General features: G+C 43.4%; 1 protein-coding gene, 2 non-coding genes and 1 pseudogene across 3 annotated transcripts; 3 read left to right on the forward strand and 1 right to left on the reverse strand.

Annotated features, from left to right (window-relative positions):
- Nucleotides 1-2,331: 2,331 nt before the first annotated feature.
- TRNAG-GCC (transfer RNA glycine (anticodon GCC)) lies at nucleotides 2,332-2,403 on the forward strand. Its single transcript has one exon. It is a non-coding gene; the product is annotated as a tRNA-Gly (tRNA).
- Nucleotides 2,404-3,665: 1,262 nt separating this feature from the next.
- On the forward strand, nucleotides 3,666-3,736 carry TRNAN-GUU (transfer RNA asparagine (anticodon GUU)). Its single transcript has one exon. It is a non-coding gene; the product is annotated as a tRNA-Asn (tRNA).
- A 14,193-nt stretch (nucleotides 3,737-17,929) lies between these two features.
- LOC144711496 (uncharacterized) lies at nucleotides 17,930-18,343 on the reverse strand. Its single transcript, XM_078585514.1, has one exon. It carries the CDS (start codon nucleotides 18,341-18,343, stop codon nucleotides 18,125-18,127), a length of 219 nt encoding a protein of 72 aa, XP_078441640.1. The 3' UTR covers nucleotides 17,930-18,124.
- A 344-nt stretch (nucleotides 18,344-18,687) lies between these two features.
- On the forward strand, nucleotides 18,688-19,343 carry LOC144708768 (cytochrome c biogenesis CcmF N-terminal-like mitochondrial protein 2 pseudogene; annotated as a pseudogene).
- Nucleotides 19,344-20,238: the final 895 nt, after the last annotated feature.

Raw genomic sequence — 20,238 nt, forward strand, 5'->3', positions numbered from 1 at the left:
AAATAATGGAAGAGGCCCAAACACGATGGCCCATCCGATCATTCAGAAATGAGAATACAAGAAAATAAAATCGATGATCACTACTCATTGCTAGGCTGTGTACTTGAATTCAGGGTTGCAAGCGTCAACTCGAGCTTTGCGACGAGGTTGTTGGCGGCCCATCGCTCGGCTGGTTAGATGCTCCCCATCAATTACGGATGTGATCTCTGCTGAGCTGATAAATTTCACAAATTTTCTGATTTCGTTACAGTTTACTAATTCTTCTACTGCGGATCATTTTGAAATTTTCTTCCAGATCCAGGCCTCTAGAAACCAAAACACTTTTCATGTCTTCTTCCACCCTAAGCTCTTGTTCTAGTCATTACTAGTACCCTACTAGTTCCATTGTCTCAAATTACTACTACATCTGTTGTTATCACTATCTTCGCCCATTCACTATATCTTACACTATATTTAATCATTCTCTCCTCTAGAATTCACCATTTTAAAGAGTATTTAAATCTTAATATCCATTACCTGTGGAAATGATCTGTGCTCACCACTAACATAATTATTTTATGACTAAAGGGTTTAGTCATAAAATTCAAGTCTATCACATATTTAATACATATAGTGGAATCCTATTGTTTCATTGTGCCAAGGCATTTGAGTTTTGCATTTGGCCATATAGCCCCATGTGGTTTTTTACTTTAACGCAACCTGAGTAAACCTTTCTCTTCATCACACGTCCATACTAGATAGAGAAAACATATCATTAGCATAGTATCTGTCCTTTTTACCTTGCCATCTATGAAGTAGAAATGATGTGGCACCCATTAAAGACACAGCCAATGATTAATTTATTAACAATATAATCAATGATTGACTTGTGGCAGAATGACACAAAAATTTCAATTGAATTTTCAAAACTGCAGTAAACGTTTAAATTAAGCCAAAATATTAATTATTCCATACATTTAGGGTCTTTATTATAAATATCACATGTAAATAATGAATAAATGTTTAATTGAATGAAATAAAATATGACATAGATTTTTGATTGGCTTGAAAACCATATAATATCCATCAAAGGCCTTTATCTTTTCTGCATACCATCACTATCTTTAGAGCTCAATGGTCTGTGTGTGCTGCCCATTTTTGTCGTAACAAACGACAATTCAAACGATCTCCATTTTTCACTTCACTCACAAGTTCAGTGCCATCAAATATCACCCAATGCAATTGAATCATAGACTATAGTATTTTTTAGAATTTAATATTACTTCCTAGTATAAAATTTGATAAAATAAAAAATACACCTATAACTCTTGGCTCTCTTTAGGGGAAAAATCCTCATACCCCGACATGCCGAGGTAAAAAAAAATATTAAAAAACAAAACCATGAACATATCATTTTTTACAATGAATCGCATCAACCTCCAAGCGATTGAAATAAGAGGAGGCTATCGCTTGCTTCGAGCGATTAAGAAATGCGGAGTTTTTAACTGTCAGAGTGAAAACATTAATAATATTTTTAGAACGGTGTGTTGTAAAGGATATTCATTCATTGGAAGAGGACTGAGAAAGGAGTTGATTGACTTGAAATTGCAGAGAAAGTGCATGACATTAAATCAAAATAGAAATAATTTTATAAGGGCGTATTCGTCTATTCATAATTATGGTTACTGGGAACGATTAGTAAATTCTATTGGGACTTCAAGAGGGAAGATTAGCTATCCTGGTAAGATATATGCTTATATGCACTTCATAGAACCCTACCCTAGAATTAATGATTTTGAAGTGCTTACATATGGATTTCTACTCTTGCTAGAGCAGTATGCTTATAAAGTTAAGTCAAAGTACGTCAAATTTACTATGGGTTATATCATGAAATTACCTAATATTAATGAGATCGTATGTACTTTAGGGAAGGCTATTCCATTGTATGATACTTTAAGTAATAATAAAATACCCAAACAAATGATCTATTTTAATGTTGAACAACTTGTGAGGTTATGCGGTGAAAAATATCAGGATGCTGTGATCAAAGGTATCTTCATATATATATATTATGAAGTTGATAAAAAAACCGATTCTATTAATTCAGACTTTTTTCCTATTATTACTTTATATGAATCCATATTTGGCTTCCCTAAAGTACATACGATCTCATTAAAAACGTTACGAAAATTACAAATTAGTGAAAGTTGTTTTCCCTGCCGTCACCCTAGCAGCCGCCTACCTACTCGTGCTCGTAGCTCGATCGGAGTTCGGTGTGGTCCGGCAGATAAGTCGTCCGTATCAAGTGATACGTGAATTGCTCAGTAGTGCTTTCTTTCATAAAAAAAGTTGGCGGAAATAGCTTAATGGTAGAGCATAGCCTTGCCAAGGCTGAGGTTGAGGGTTCAAGTCCCTCCTTCCGCTCCTGGCTTCGTCGTTCAGTGGTAACGAGTGGAGTAGGCTGCGAGTCGAGTGCATAAGCACGGAACGAGCTGCAAGCAGAGAGCAGACTACCGCTTCGACAGTACTAACAGGTGGGGCGCCTATGACTGCAGCTGATACAGGGAATTTGAAACGCACAGGCCTTGCTTGAAGCCTCCGTGTGCTGGATGGGAGCTGCTGCTATAAGAGTAGAGCATTGATTATGATTATGTTATGTAAACATAACCTAATCTTTCTTTGGGGAGAGAAGACGGCGTTCAACACAAAGGAGGGCATGAGTGAGTGGCTCGTGATGCCGTTCTGTCTCACCAATGCACGCACCGAGTACCTGACTGATGAATGAGGTTATGAAATAACGAAGGAACAGAACCTTTGTTTGGATTTCCGAGGCCGAGGCGCGAGGAGCGTGAAGATGAAGGCGCGAGGAGCGTGAAGATGAAGAAGAACGTTCAGATAAAGATGAAGACGAGCGAGCGGGGAACTCGTATACCGTTGATCCCGGGAAGGATTGAAGAGAGACCAGTCCAAGCAAGAGTAAGTGAGGCGGCTATGAAGGCGCTTGCGGAGGTACGAAGTTTCCATGTGAAAACCTCACTTTTCTACGCTCCTTCAGTCGCGTCTGAATCTTAATATTCACGCTCGTCTGAATCTGAACGCTCGTCTTCATCTTAATATATTCACCGCTTCCGCGCCTCGGGTCTGGCTTTGTACTAGAGGAAGGGGGGCATAGCTTCGAGCTACTGAAAAGAGAAAAGCACTAACAAAGTTTTTGTTTTTTTAGGTTAAGTGTGATGCCTCGGGGAAGGCAATAGGAGCGGTGGAGGTTCTTCAAGAACTGTGTTAGAGCTCGAAGTTGAACGAAGACTCCACGTATGATCAAAGTACTCAATGGAAACTTAGAAATGCTCAACAAACGTTCTTGAAGAACCTTAGTGTTTCTGAGGTTCCGAAGGTTATCCGCGCAGTGGATAAGTTTGGACTACCAAAGAACCAGTCGGGTCATGACAGCTGGTGTTTTCTTTGTTCTGATTGATGTTTTCTGAGAAATTTCATGTTATTCTGAAAAAATGATTAGCGCGCAGGTTTTGAGGTTATCGTTACGAGTAAAGGAGGTTCTTCTTTTAATTTCAGAAGAAGGAGCCGGTTGGGATGCCAAACCAGCCTCGGTATCGCTGCAGGAATAGGCATAGTTCCGGTGACTATTTCTGAGGAGGCCGCGCTGATGTCAACCTTGTAGTCGGCATTCCTCAGTAGCTCAGTGGTAGAGCGGTCGGCTGTTAACTGACTGGTCGAGGTTCGAATCCTACTTGGGGAGATTTTATGTTTTCTGAATGAAAGTTACGTTCTGTAAAGAAATGAAAGCGCTCGTGTATTCTTGCTTTTATCTAACGCTCCCTTATGCTCCCGCTCACTCGCGCCTTCTTTTTTTGAAAAAGACATAACCTGTCTTTGTTTCTATTGCATTCTATCTCATCGTATCACATTCTGTTCTGCGAGATTTGAGAATCACCGTCCTGGCGTAGATCCGGTCCCTTCAGGGGCGACTTTAGGAGCAATTAATCATTCTCAGATGATGTACTAGCAGTGCATCTTTGATGCAGTCATCAATTCTCCCGATCGACGCGAGCAAACAATAACGAGGAACGCTTGGCTATGCTACTATTGGACTTGTTCTGCTATTCTGCCCAAGCCTGGCTGAGGAAGAGTGACGGGAACATAAATATGCTGATTCGGACCTTTCATTATTAAATTAATTCACGATAAAAAAAAGTAAGGCCATTCCATTTCGACAAAAGGCCCATACCCAAGTTCCATAGCTTTGCGGCGCTCTCCCGATCATTCTTTTCCGCTCCTAAAGTAAAGTCGCGCCTTCCTGGCCGGTTGTGGGCGAGGAGGGATTCGAACCCCCGACACCGTGGTTCGTAGCCACATGCTATAATCCTCTGAGCTACAGGCCCCACCTCGTCTCCACTGGATCTGTTCCCAGGAGTCCCCTTTTAGCTCCGCTTTCCTTGGGTTAAGAAGATGTGAAAGCGCTTTTATCTCTATAAGAACAGTGCGCTCCGAGGTGTGAAGTGGGAGAGAAGAGATGTCATAATTGGGGTTTTTAATAATTATCATTTTTTTTTTATATATGAAAGACCTACTCCAATGCCTTACAAATAGGGGCTCGCAGTGCGCCCTCATCAGGCCGATCTCCTAATGTCTAAGCGAGAGCAAATGGCCGAATTGCTAAAATGCAAGAAAGCATCCACTTGACTTTAGGAGCGGAGAAGCGACGGCGCGACGAGCGAAGAAGTCAATTTCTGCTTTAACTTTTTGTTACAAAGTAAACATTCCATCGTGACAATGGGTTCAGGCAAGCCCGGGCGGATTCAGCTCACCTGATCCATTACTGCACGGAATTCGCTGGCGATGATGCAAACCTTATCCGCTTATTCCAATGAAACCTTTCCGGGGCAGCATTAGACTGGCTTACCAACCTAACCCCCAGCCGAATCCATTCCAACATTCGCTGAGTTGGCCGCCAAGTTCATCAAGCAGTTCTGCTACAACATGTCGTGCTCCCTTAGAGGCTTTACTTTACTTAATAGAGTCGGTAGGTATACAAAAAAACAAACAATTTGATAAAAAAAGAAGGCGCGAGGAGCGGAGCGGCGACGAGCAAAGAAGTCATTTCATTCATGCTGAACCTTACCTATGATGCAAGGTTCTGCAAGAACTTATGTTATGTAAATTCGAAGGTTTTCCGAAGGAGCGACGGCGCGAGTGAGCGGACGAGCGAAGAAGTAAAGAATTTGACTACCATGGAGCTGGGACACGTCAGCCACTGGGACGCATGCTTTGCTAATAATTCTAACTGCTCTAGTTGAGTACCAATGGCTTTGTTAGACTGAGCCGATTTCGTCGACCTTGACAATTGTTGAGACTTTTCAAAGGTTATGTTTACCCGCTCACTCGCGCCTTCGGAACCTTCCATTCACATTCAGATCTTTGTGGATAACCGTTACCTCTGCATGAATAAAGTGGTTCCTTTCGTGTGGTTGGCGGCGAATCGGGTGCGCCGGGACAGCGTTCACAAGGCATAAGCTGTACAATGAATCGGCTCAAATATTGGATTCGTAAAAAAAATCCCTAATCTCTTTTATTTCATAACGTATGGAACTTTAAGATGCTGAACCAAAGCTTTACTCGGATCAATCTCAATCCCTCTCCGACTAACGGAGAATCCTAGGAGCTTTCCTGCTCCAAAAACACATACATTAGTTAGTGTTTATGTTTACATAAAACATTTTTAAGATTGAAGAGATGGTCTTCTCGAGTCCAAGACTTAGAAAGAATATCATCAACATAGACCTCCTGTGCATCATATCATGAAAGATCGAAGTCATAGCCCCTGTCCTTTCTTAGTAGTGGCACCAGCCTTTTTGACTTCGTTTTTACTTTATTTATTTACTTATTTATTGACTTCTTTATTGACTTCGTAACGTTTCATCTTTTGCTCCCGCTCCTAAAGTCGCGCCTGAAGTCGCCCCTTCAGAACGATAACCTCAGAACCTTCATCAAAAAAACCTTCGGTGTATAGAAGTAAGATTAGCATTTACTGATATTTCTGATAAATCATTCATTTACTTCGTAACGTTCTTTCTTAACAGAACCTAAGAACCTTTATTATAGTTGTTGTAATGAATGACGTTTTCTTTCTTTCAGAACCTCTGCCATCAACATCTGGTTATATCCATCGAATCCATCCATGAATGAGAATCTTTCTTTCAGAACCTGCGGTGTTGTCAACAAACAAGGTTATTTTATTTTTAACATAATGAAAATAAGAAGAGCAGTGGAAAGTCATCCTTGTTCCTTATTCATCTTTCGTCGATGCACATCCGAACTCCCATACACGCATAAGGGCCGACTTTAGGAGGCGTACATTATTTTCAATACCAAGTGGGATATTCAGAGACTTGTAGGTTACGAAATAATTTGACAACTTTTTAATTTCTCTTTAGGTGGGTGGAGTTTCTGCTTAACTGGCTTGACAGATGGGAATAACGGGGAGATCCTTGTGTCCATTCTTTCAGAACTTGATACGACCAGGTTCGACGGAGAAAGGATTTCAGGAACTCAATCAAGTCTCGGCTTTTCACAAAAGGCGGGGTCAAGTGCCGATTTTTTTTTTGTTCATCCGTTAGTCGAGGGTTCCAAACCTTCCTATCTTTCACTCTTCTCTTCTGAAGTATAGACGGTCCCAGGCACATCTATTGCAGCTTGGCTTGCTTGTTCGAGGCGCGGAAGCAGGGAAGATTAAGATGAAGATGCGACTGATGGAGCGAAGAAGCGACGGAGCAGCGGATAAATGAAATAAACCTTCTCAAAAAATTTATTGAAGAACGTTATCCAGCGGATGGAAAGAAACTTATCTTGAATGAAGATAAGGCGCGAGTGAGCGGGTTACGAAGTGAAGATGAATGTTACGAAGTCAATTCAGATGAAGGCGCGACGAGCGTGAAGATGAAGGCGAGCGTTCAGATTAAGATGAAGACGAGCGTGAAGATTCAGGCGCGGAAGCGGTGAATATATTAAGATGAAGGCGCGGAAGCGGTGAATATATTAAAGATGAAGGCGCGAGTGAGCGTTTAGGAGCGAAGTAAAGAACACGTTCTTTTAGAATGTTCTGAAAGAAAGAAAAGTCAAAATAAAAGTAAAGAAAGATTAACAATTTATCAGAAGTCAAGTAAATCAAAGTAAAGATAAAGAAATAAATAATAAAAATAAAAAAATGCTCAAGCTCAAGCGCTACGCGCCTTCCTTCCCAACCCAGCCCTTTTAACTCTATCTAAGGTTCCGAAGGTTCTGCAAGAACTCTTTCTCCAGAAGCTAATCCACCCCGTTTACTTCGTTACGCCACCAAAGGGGCGAACGAGCGGGTTATCCGATTCTAAAAAATCTTCTCGCAGAACCTTTGTCGACCTGTCTTTTTCAGCGTAGAAGCTTGCTGGTTCAGGAGCTGAATCATCGTAGAAGAAGTAATAAAAAATAATGTTGGGAAGTTCTATATTGGACTTTCTATTTTCTGTGTACTCATCTCTAGTTCAGCTTTATGTTCAAAAAAGAATTTCTTTACTTTGACTTTATAACTTATCTAAAGATAACGTTTTATGTTAAAAATAACATATATAACCTTCACTCCCGCTCCTCGCGCCCCCGCTCCTAAAGTCGCGCCTCAGAACCTTTCTTGGTTGGAAAAACCAACGCCCGCTCGGAACAAGTCTCTCTATTTTTATGGGAGCAGAGAAGAAAGAGAATGAACCAAATGATTGTTCTAGTTCTAGAAAAGATCTTCCTCACAATCGCTCCTTGTGATGCAGCGGAACCATGGCAATTAGGATCTCAAGACGCAGCAACACCTATTATGCAAGGAATAAATGACTTACATCACGATATCTTTTTCTTCCTCATTATTATTTTGGTTTTCGTATCACGGATGTTGGTTCGCGCTTTATGACATTTCCACGAGCAAACTAATCCAATCCCGCAAAGGATTCTTCATGGGACTACTATCGAGATTATTCGGACCATATTTCCAAGTATCATCCCGATGTTCATTGCTATACCATCATTTTCTCTTTTATACTCCATGGACGAGGTAGTAGTAGATCCAGCCATTACTATAAAAGCTATTGGACATCAATGGTATCGGAGTGAGCCTCTTTACGAGGGTGATTTAAGTGCAACGAAACGGTGGTTCGCGAAGCATCTGTCTTACCTGTAATCTCCCATTCCCGTCGTCGAGAGACTATAAGAACTATAGCATGCCAGAAACGGGGAGTTTAGGTGGTTAGACCTATACCCAACTCCCAGCATAGGAGCCTATGGTTCCATTCTTGTTGTTGCTGGAGGTACACATCCCTCTTCTCGGTGCGATATACGAGAAATAGATGCTAAGCCTGAAATGTCCGATAACGGCGCTGAAGTAGTGAATCTATCGGCACCACAGCAGTGGCATACAACTTTGGACCTAACGGCTGGCCCCGTTACCCTTCGGAATGGGGGATCCCCGCAACAACCACGGTAGTAGTTGCGGAACTACTGGGCCAGGAGAGGATAACTTTATCTGAAGATAACCTTTGTTCTGATTAAAAGAAAAACCTCTTTCTTCGCTTCGGGGACGGAGGTCCTACGGTAGGTAACAGCAGGCACACGCACGCAGACTGAAGGGGACCAGCGCTTCTACTCCTCTGCCGAGCTTATCCTTCGGATAACATTACCAAACCAAAGGTTACGTAGTCAAGTTATCCGAAGGATAACTTTCAAGAGCTAAATTATTAAGGTTCTGAGGCGCGAGAGCGGGGGCTTAGGCGCGAGTGAGCGGAAGTCGAAGATGAAGAAGAATGAAAGGTTATGTTTTTTTTCACATAAATAAAACGATGAATCAACGATGAAGGTTCCGACGGCGCGAGTGAGCGAGCGAAGCGACGAGCAAAAGGCGCGACGAGCGTGAAGATTAAGATGAAGACGCGATGGAGCGAAGAAGAAGAATGTAATAACTTAAGGTGGTGCCTTTCGAAGAATGACTACTCTTACTACTTTGACTTTGTTTTGTTCATGGACCGGTCAGGTTCTGAAATAACTTTGACTTTTAGATCTACGGGCCGGCCGGCCCCGGTCGTTCACATGACCATAGGGAATCTATACTCGAGCGTTCCCCGGATAGGTGAGGAATCACTCTTGATCTGTGGGGCCTACAACTTAGCCGAGCCGACACGCAGCCCTTTCCACTGCGCATTTATCGAACAAAGGTTATCTTCAGATAAAGAATCCGTGGTGAACTGTCCCATACCTTCTGCGTGTCTCATGTGTGTGGAACCAAGTCTTTTTCGGTTCCAGCTTAACTGAAGTAGGTAGGGCCGCTCCTGCTTTCGCGCCTGTGACCCTTACTTCGTAACCTTCGCCGGGGTCTTACGGTCTCTGAGAGAGAGGGGATAACCACCTAACTAAAGAAGAATAGTGCTCTTTATAAGAGTAGGCGTGGAGAGCTTTTTGCGGGGAAACTTGCAAGTAAAGTTTGGGGGGAGGCGGGCGTCGACCCAACCTTATGAGTATTCGGACTATAACAGTTCCGATGAACAGTCACTCACTTTTGACAGTTATACGATTCCAGAAGATGATCCAGAATTGGGTCAATCACGTTTATTAGAAGTGGACAATAGAGTGGTTGTACCAGCCAAAACTCATCTACGTATGATTGTAACACCTGCTGATGTACTTCATAGTTGGGCTGTACCTTCCTCAGGTGTCAAATGTGATGCTGTACCTGGTCGTTCAAATCAGACCTCCATTTCGGTACAACGAGAAGGAGTTTACTACGGTCAGTGCAGTGAGATTCGTGGAACTAATCATGCCTCTACGCGTGCGCCCGGATACATAGGCCGACTGCTGAGCCCACTCTGGCTCAGCCGCACCACCTGGGGTGCGAGCCACCCGAGAAGCAAGCTATTACAGCGAGAGGCTGGAGCAATAGGCGCGAGTGAGCGGCGGTAACGCGAAGTGCTAAGAAGAAGGCGCGTTAGCGGTAGAGCAGAGGAGACGGTTAGGATAACGAACTTGAAACGCGGAGCCTGAGCGGCCGGCGAGCGAGTGGTTAGTGGCAAATAGCGCCCTAGTTGATGGCATTCCTCTCTGCGGCTGGCACTCGAGGAACCACGGGGCACTCCATACAGAGCAAGCAAGTCTTAGGGATGAGACGCCCGCGCAAGGACCTCAATTCTCATTAGGAGGTTCTGCAAGAAAGGACCTATGAAAGTTGGGGCAACCCCGTCCCCCTGGCAACGCGTACAGTGTCCAGAGGGAGGAGTTTAGAGGTCTTATAGTAGCACGGACCTCCTTTTTATTTCTAGGTCATGCGAAGGGGGCCAGTCCAAGATCGTACGGTTATTCTACAAAGACAACAGACGCTTTGGCTAGGCGCCACTCTCTTTCTGAGTTATTCCAGCTTCTTCATTTGTGCCACGGTGAACGAACAAAAAAGAGGGCCGTCTCAGCTACAGGTAGTGAAACTATGGCAGTGATTAGCATCACCTCTTCTTGTTCCTTTTAGTCTGTAACGAGTCCGGGAAGCCTGGAATCATCAATCTGAGGCGCTTAGGAGCGAAGAAGCGACGGAGTGGCAAGGTTATGTTATTTTTCACATAAGAAGTCAATGAATCAACGATTCATGCAAGGCGCGAGTGAGCTATGAGCAGGCGCGATGGCACGAGTGAGCGGGAGTCAATGAAGATTAAGATTCATGTTATCGGATAAAGAAGATGAAGATGAATCAGAAGGCGCGAAGCGAAGAACGTTCTTCAAGGCGCGGAAGCGGGGAAGATTAAGATGAAGACGCGACTGATGGAGCTATGAGCAGGAGCAAGAAATTAATCTTAATCTGATAAGAAGTCAATTCAGATTCATGTTACGAAGTCAATGAAGATTCATCAGAAGAACCTTACTTCTTATTAAAATAAAGAAGAACCCGCTCCCGCTCGTCTTCATCTTAATCTGAACGCTCCTCGCGCCTCATATTTTCACCGCTTCCGCGCCTTTGTTTCAGGTAAAAAAAACCTCCTTCCTGCTAGGCCATTTTCGAACCTTTCTTTCCCACCCAGAGGACTTCTCGATTCTTGCGATTCACGGCCCGGCGCGTGGTTATGTACATGTTCCGACTCGCCGATCATTATAGATCTAGTGGCATGGCGAGGCGAAGGGAGCTTTAGAAAGTAGGGGCTTTACTTCGTAACCTGGCGCGAAGCGAAGGGATTGGATTTCACCTATGATCAGATCAGTGGGCAACCAACGTGTACTTGTGGTGTTGTTGACGTTGACTTTATTAAAGCGAATTTTTAAGTAGGCCGTTCGAAGCTGCTCCCAGCTCAAAGGTGGAGGGGGTGCAGTGAAGATCTAGGAGTGTGAGCAGTACGAGCTGAAAGGCTCCCATACTGTTTGGAGGGCAGGGGGCATAGATGCCAAACCTGACCCCTATCTATCGTCGTAGAAGCTGTTCCTTTGAAAGATTATGGTTCTCGGGTATCCAATCAATTAATCCTCCAAACCAACTAAACCGGGGAAGCTGAAATGGAAATGAAATTGTAGGGTGAGGAATTGGAAGTTCGCTCGCTCAATTCGCTTTAACGCTCGTTTAGTAGACCGCTCCATCAGTCGCGTCTGAATCTGAATCTTCACGCTCGTCGCGCCTTTTGCTCGTCGCGCCGTCGAACCTCTGAACCTTACTACAAGTAAGTCAAGTTCATGCTGAACTTCTTGCAGAACCTGTCTCGTCTTGCTTCTGGCGAAGCTGTCTGTAGGCATTCTGGTAAGAAGACTCCTTTGAAGGTCGACCACTACATGAGAGCGATAGCGAAGCCAAGCCGTCAAAAGGTGAGCAGCCTTTATAGCAATAGCAAACGGCCTACTTATAGCCCTTTTTCTTATTTAGTTTAGTTTGAACTTGTTAAATTATTTCAGAACTGAATGTTCTTCAAGTTCTTGCAGTTCGCTTTGCCCCTTTTGCTCCCGCTACTAAACGCTCACGCGCGCCTCAGAACCTATTGCTTGTCGAATAGCCGTCAGGGACCGGAAAGAGAAAAGGGGTTGGTTGTTGTTGGGAGGGTAGCCGCCTTATTTAGGCTACCCCACTTACAAGTAAACCAGATCTGGAGATGGCGACGTCGCTGTTTCCATTATTAGATTTTAAAATAGCAAGCGTAGCGTTAATCATTTATTTACAACGGAATGGTATATAAAGTCAACAGATCTTAACAAATGATATAGTCTTTTTTATGGCTACACCAGTTGAGGGTAGTTCTAGATCTGGGCCAAGACGAACTCTTGTAGAGGATTTCTTGAAACCGTTGAATTCGGAATATGGTTAAGTAGCTCCGGGCTGTGGTATTACTCCCGGGAGTCGCAATGGCTCTATTTGCTCCTATCTATTATTTTGTTATAATTCTTCCGTGGTTCAGTGATTTAGGTTCTGTTCTGAAAGAGATGAAGTACTAGTCTAGGACTCGGATTTCTAGTTTGGTTGGTAGTTCGTGAAATTTATTTGTTTCGGTATCGTGTGTGACTTGTTATAATTGATCCTATTGATTCAAATGGATCTGACATCTTGATTTGGAAGTACAACTTCGTCTTATATTTATTATAGTTTCCGGAGCACGGAATATATCGAATAGATCAATAAAATAAAGATTTGAACGCTCCGTCGCGCCGTCGCGCCTCGTAACCGGACTCCAAATGTCAAAATATCTTTACTTCGTAACGGTTACGACCTTTCAGAACTATGTGTTGGAAGTACAACTATTTATCTGGATGAAGTTGAGTCATTACATCTATTCATTAAATAAGTGATGATCAAACTTACTCAGAGAACTTTTGAGTGGACTTATTGATGAATCATCGTGGTTCTAGTATGAATCTGAGGTTTTAATTGTAGGGTCTCAACAAGCCTATAAAAAGTAAAACAATAGTCAATTTTTTCATTACGCAAAAAAACTAAAATAAAATACTCTTTTTATTTGGGAAGATAAGATTCCAGAGGTTATGTTTACATAATCAATATAAAAAAGAAAGACGGATGAGCTTCTTTGGCATTATCATCACAAAGAACAGATTCCGGATTTTATTTTCTTCGGTCTTCGGTTACATCAAGTGGCTAAAAAGTTTTAATTTTATATGAAAAAAGAGTATTTTATGTTTTTGCTTGAGCCGTACGAGATTAAATTCTCATATACGGTTCTCGGGAGGGAGAGTTACCTTGGTTTACCTATCTCAAAAAAGTATATTACTGGTTCCGCGTCTCGAGATTCAGACGATTGCAGATGATATAACTTCATTCTTCCTCCGTCGGAACCTCACGTTAACATATTTCATTGTCTAGGGGGGAGAACACTTGTTTTACTTTCTGGGATTCTTGATATGCACGGTACAAAGTTCATTTACTTTCGTAACCTTTTGATTCATTCTATTGTCTCTTGAAAAAATGGATATGGTGTTGGGGAATAATATCAATGAACCCTTAGCTCATCCAAAATAGGAATTAAGTGACTCTTAACTAAAACTGAACGATTATTCTTATCTTTTGATTTTTCAGTGTTCTTATTGACTTCTTTTGCTCCCGCTCCGTCGCTTCTGCTCATTCACACGCTCCTAAGCGCCCGCTCGTAAACGCTCCTAATGTCGCGCCGTCGCGCCGTCGCGCCGTCGCTTCTTCGCTCCCGCTCCTCGCGCCTTAACTTGAAATCTGGAGTTGTGTCATATAAAATTCGTTTCTTATCATTCAATGAGCATCTTGTATTTCATAGAAATTGGGGGTAATATATATAGTCCTTACGTAAAGTAAAAGCCAGGTATTGAAAATACTAAAGCAATAGTACCAATATGCAAATCCACTATGTTAAGAATCTAGAGCTATTGATCAGGAAGATCGACCTCTTTTGAAGAAGATAGCATAGATAGGGCATGCCTCGATCATACCATAGAGGTTCAGCATTAAAAATAAACGTTACGAAGTCAAATAAAAAACATAAAAGAAGTTATGAAATAATGAACTAATAACGTTTCCTACTCCTACTCCTCCTTCGGTTATTACCAAAGGAGTAGGAGTAGGAGTAGGAGTAGGAAACGTCCTACGCAGTGAGTTAGTCAATCTCCCTCCTATTAACATGAGTTATATCCTTTTGCTATATATAAGAAGAGTATGCGCGCCTTACGTGATAGAGATTACGAAGGAAAAGTAGCGCGTAAAGCGGAGGTGAGGGTGGCTACGTTGTTTTGCAAGAGGTTCCGAAGGTTACGAAGTAACGAAGTAAAGTTACACCTATCGTATGCAGCCGCGCATTCGAGTCCATTTAATATTTTGAGTAGCTACTTGAAAACAAGTTTGTGCAGATTTCCGAGACCTTAAGCCTTAAACTTTCTACCTACTGCTACACATTTATATCTTCGTGGATAACACCGCTGGCCACGAGATTTTATCATTCTTCTTCATTCGCTGTTCATTGACTTCGTAACGTGACCTCAGAACCTGGGCCAGATTAAGCTCGCTAAATAAGACCAAGAAAAGACATCATTCACTACACCCCGAGGAACCTACTGCTACGTTGTCATGCCATTCGGACTTCAAAATGCTGGAGCCGCATATCAAAGGACCATGACGGCCATCTTTCCATAATATGATACACGACTTCTTATCCACCGCTCCATCGTCTTCATCTTAATCTGAACGCTCCTCGCGCCTCATATATGAACCGCTTCCGCGCCTTTATCAATCCAAGACATTCACGCTACGCCCCTTTTGCTCGTCGCGCCTCGCGCCGTCGCGCGTCGCGCCTAACAAGCTCAAGATTCATCCAAAGATCGGTGTATCTGCCGGAATGCTCCTCGGCTTTATTGTCCGGGGGATAGAACTTGATAAGGTGCGTGCTTGCCTTCGCCAAAAAATCTCAAAGAACAGCGCGGTCTCATTAGCAGACTTCAATTCATTGACTTCGTAACCCGCTCACTCGCCCCTTCGGAACCTTTCTAAAAGCTCTTAAACGGAGCCGAATTAATATGGGACGAAACAGAAAGTTTTCGACTCCATCAAACACTACTTGATAAATGCTCCAATACTCTCGCCTCCTGTCCCAGGAAGGCCACTTCTACTACTCCACTACGGTGGCAAAGAGCCATCCTTGCACAACACGATTCTGAAAGAAGTGACTTCTTTTCTTTCAGGTTCTTATTTTTAATTATCCGCTTCGTAAACTATGAAAATAAAGTTATTTCGAAGAAGGTAGAACTCACAATTTCGTATATACATCATATATATAATCATATAATAAATAGATGTGGGCTGGCAGGTTTGGATCGAAATGGAATACCCGAGGCTGGAGTATGAAACTTGCAACTTCTATCGCATGAAAGGCAGTTCGGAGTTCGATAAAGTGATCATACACTTGCAGAACCTTTACGCCCGGAGATTGCCCAATGGCGAGTGTTTCAAAGGTAACCTCCCATTCCAACTACATGGGGGGGCGCCTAAGCACGGTATCGACTTCATTTCGCTCGTTATCGTACGCAAGTTTTTTGACTCAGTTGTCATCGGGTCGTGCGTGGTTGGGTTCGACTCCCGCTCCCTGCATCATTTGGTGTTTTTCAGCCCCTAAGCGAGGGGACTCCTCTCAGATAAGGAAGGTTCTGAAATAAAACTTTAATGACAAATCCGGTCCGATGGCTGTTCTCCACTAACCACAAGGATATAGGTACTCTATATTTCATCTTCGGTGCCATTGCTGGAGTGATGGGCACATGCTTCTCAGTACTGATTCGTATGGAATTAGCACGACCCGGCGATCAAATTCTTGGTGGTGGGAATCATCAACTTTATAATGTTTTAATAACGGCTCACGCTTTTTTAATGATCTTTTTTATGGTTATGCCGGCGATGATAGGTGGATCTGGTAATTGGTCTGTTCCGATTCTGATAGGTGCACCTGACATGGCATTTCCACGATTAAATAATATATCATTCTGGTTGTTGCCACCAAGTCTCTTGCTCCTATTAAGCCCAGCCTTAGTAGAAGTGGGTACCGGCACTGGGTGGACGGTCTATCCGCCCTTAAGTGGTATTACCAGCCATTCTGGAGGAGCAGTTGATTCAGCAATTTCTAGTCTTCATCTATCAGGTGTTTCATCAATTTTAGGTTCTATCAATTTTATAACAACTATCTCCAACATGCGTGGACCCGGAATGACTATGCATAGATCACCCCTTTTTGTGTGGTCCGTTCTAGTGACAGCATTCCCACTTTTATTATCACTTCCGGTACTGGCAGGGGCAATTACAATGTTATTAACCGATCGAAACTTTAATACAACCTTTTCTGATCCTGCTGGAGGGGGAGACCCCATATTATACCAGCATCTCTTTCGGTTCTTCGGTCATCCAGAGGTGTATATTCCAATTCTGCCTGGATTCGGTATTATTAGTCATATCGTATCGACCTTTTCGGGAAAACCGGTCTTCGGGTATCTAGGCATGGTTTATGCCATGATCAGTATAGGTGTTCTTGGATTTCTGGTTTGGGCTCATCATATGTTTACTGTGGGCTCAGACGTTGATACGCGTGCCTACTTCACCGCAGCTACCATGATTATAGCTGTCCCCACTGGAATAAAAATCTTTAGTTGGATCGCTACCATGTGGGGAGGTTCGATACAATACAAAACACCCATGTTATTTGCTGTAGGGTCCATCTTTTTGTTCACAATAGGAGGGCTCACTGGAATAGTTCTAGCTAATTCTGGGCTAGACATTGCTCTACATGATACTTATTATGCGGTTGCACATTTCCATTATGTACTTTCTATGGGAGCCGTTTTTGCTTTATTTGCAGGATTTCACTATTGGGTGGGTAAAATCTTTGGTCGGGCATACCCTGAAACTTTAGGTCAAATCCATTTTTGGATCACTTTTTTCGGGGTTAATCTGACCCTCTTTCCAATGCATTTCTTAGGGCTTTCGGGTATGCCACGTCGCATTCCAGATTATCCAGATGCTTACGCCGGATGGAATGCTCTGAGCAGTTTCGGCTCTTATATATCCGTAGTTGGGATTCGTCGTTTCTTCGTGGTCGTAACAATCACTTCAAGCAGTGGAAAGAATAAAAAATGTGCTCCAAGTCCTTGGGCTGTTGAACAGAATCCAACCACACTTGAATGGATGGTACAAAGTCCTCCAGCTTTTCATACTTTTGGAGAACTTCCAGCTATCAAGGAGACGAAAAGCTATGTGAAGTAAAAAGGTCGTCGACTGCTACTAAGAACCTAACAGAACTTTTCTTTTGATTTCTAATCTAATGTTTGTTAGAAAGAAAAAGGCGCGAGGAGCGGAGCAGAAGCGAGTTTACGAGCGTTCAGATTAAGATGAAGGCGCGACGCGCTTAGGAGCGGGAGCGAAGAAAGCGAATGAAGAAGAAAAGTCAGTTATTAAGTTAAAGAATTCCACTTTTGATTTTCCGGTTCTGAAATCAAGTGCGAGCTTGGAGCAGTAGAAGGTTCTTAAAGAATGAACCAAGGCGCGACGGTTCGACGGAGAAATAAATGTCATGTCAATAAATGCATTTTCTCATTATTCGTTCTTTCTGGGTCTTTTCGTTGCATTCACTTACAACAAGAAAGAACCACCAGCGTTTGGTGCAGCCCCTGCATTTTGGTGCATTCTTCTTCCTTTCCTTGGTCTTTCGTTCCGTCATATTCCTAATAACTTATCCAATTACAGCGTATTAACCGCTAATGCACCTTTCTTTTATCAAATCTCAGGGACATGGTCTAATCATGAGGGTAGTATTTTATCATGGTGTTGGATCCCAAGTTTTTATGGATTCCTTCTTCGGGGTCGACCCCAAAGCCATAATGTCTCAAGAAGAGGTTATGTTAATGATTTCAGAACCTTCGTAACCTTTGTCTCGAACTTCGTGAAGAACTCCATTCTATCTCTCCAACAAAAAAGTGGTGTAAAACCCCAGTTGTACACTCCCTTCGTTCGCCTTGTTGATTCTGAACTTCGTTCGCGAAGGTTACGAAGTAACGGGCCAGCCCTTTTTTATGCGCCGCTTTACCCAAAAATGAGCTTTGCTCTTCTGGGCGCTGGGCGCTCCAGTGGTTCGCGAGAAGGAAAAAGGACTCATCTTTTGTTGCATCTGGCACGAGATGAAAAAGAGAGAGCGGAGTCAATCGATAAACAGCGGATCGACGGAGCTCTTGGCATTGCTTTGTTTTTCTCTCTTTTCCTATCAGCGAGTTCCGATCCTTTTGTTCGAAATTTCTTCGTTCGTACCGAACCGCTCGCAGAATTAAATCCTGTTCCACAAGATCCTATATCAGCTATACATCCTCCTTGCATTTATGCCGGAGACGTAGCCAGTGCTATAGGCTTTGGCTTATGTAGATCAAAAATGATGAATGGGATTGTGGCACTCCACTCGCCGCCAATGCGGAAGGATGCCACCGAAAAGAATGGAACGCTGCTTCGCTCTGCTGGATGCGTCGGATCCAATATAAGAAGCTCGCTCTTTACCCAATCATTCAAACATGTGGGCGCTTCATGCACACCTGCTCTATTGTTGCGTAGCAATAGAAGCCTGCTCATGCTGCTTCGGCGGCGCTTTTCTTTCAGAACCTTCTCTTCGCTCCGGACAGGAGCGCTAATAGACTCGGGGAGGGAGCAGGCGAAGCGTGTCGTTCGTAATGGAAAGAAAGATACCATTCCTTTAGAACCTCTTTGTTGGATCGCCGGCGCGAACACAGTGGTCTCTGACCAGGACCAGGAACCCATTCGAATTTGGATCTTGACATGTCGGTTGTTTTTAACCGTAGGCATCTCGCTAGGAAGTTGGTGGGCTCATCATGAATTAGGTCGGGGTGGCTGGTGGTTTCGGGATCCCGTAGAAAATGCTTCTTTTATGCCTTGGGTATTAGCCACAGCTCGTATTCATTCAGTCATTCTACCCCTTCTTCATTCTTGGACCTCGCTTCTTAATATTTTGACTCTTCTATGCTGTGTCTTAGGAACCTCTTCAATACGGTCTGGATTGCTAGCTCCCGTTCATAGTTCTGCTACAGATGATACACGAGGAAAATTCTTATGGCGGTTCTTCCTTCTAATTACCGGCATATCTATTCTTCTTTTCTCCCAGATGAAGCAGCAGGCATCGGTCCGTAGAACCTATAAAAAAGAGATGGTTGTGGCGCGAAGTACTCTTGTGCACCTACGTCACTCGGCTGGGCTACTTATTCAGAGTCAGCAATTGGCTGCCGGATTTCGTCTCGGCCGTAGCGCTTCGGAGGTCACTGTGGCGTGGCTGAATGTAGAGCAGTCCGCGACGGAAGCCTTTGATCAGTAAATTATTTATAACTTCGGAAGATGGTCAAGGTAGCTTGCTTCCAAGCCACTGCACTAGATGCACATGTAGTCGTAGTCGTCGGCCCAGAATGCCTCTGTTCGTTCTATACAAGACTCTTTTTTCTGAATGGAGAATGACGTCGCTCTTTGATCTACAGAATCAGGTTACGAAGTCAATGGTAGAGATCTCTCCATACCAAGGTTCCGACTTTAGGTTACGAAGTCAATGAAGATGCATCTTCATGTTACGAAGTCAATGAAGATTCATGTTACGAAGTCAGATTAAAATGCAGAAGGCGCGAGGGAGCAGAAGCGACGGAGCGGCGAAGTAAATGAAGCGCAGCGCGCAGCGGATAATGAAGATGAAGATGAATCAGGCGCGGAGTGAAGTCAAATTTTATGTTAATTTTATGTTTTCTGATTTACTTCGTTTCTTTACTTCGTAACCGCTACGCGCCTCGTCGGAACCTTGAAGAACCTTCCAATTAGTGATATTCCCCGATGTGGCCGGCCCCGACTACATGGGAACAGATCCTTCTTCCTCGGAATCTAGACTTATTTCCATTGTTCTCGCGAGTCTTCTCGGGAACATCTCGAGGGCAGCAAGAAAAAAAAGAAACCTATCCTTAGCTCTATGTAGTGGTCGGCCTTCGTCAAGCTACCGCTTGCCCAGCCGCCTGCCTCCTTGTGTGGAAATGCTTCTCATGATCTCCAGCTTTTTCCCACCAGCTCGTTCTCCACTAGGCATAATGGAAGCCGGGTTAACTCAACCAACCGAAAGTAAGTACTTACTAATAGCGAAAGGAACTCTCCGCCCCTTCTACCAACATGAACATCTAGTAACAAAGCACTGTAAGACGGCAGGTTTTCTTTGTTTGCAGAACCAAATGTTCAGC

This window comes from Wolffia australiana, chromosome 1 (genome assembly GCF_029677425.1).
Source record: "Wolffia australiana isolate 7733 chromosome 1, ASM2967742v1".
Classification (NCBI taxonomy): domain Eukaryota; kingdom Viridiplantae; phylum Streptophyta; class Magnoliopsida; order Alismatales; family Araceae; genus Wolffia; species Wolffia australiana.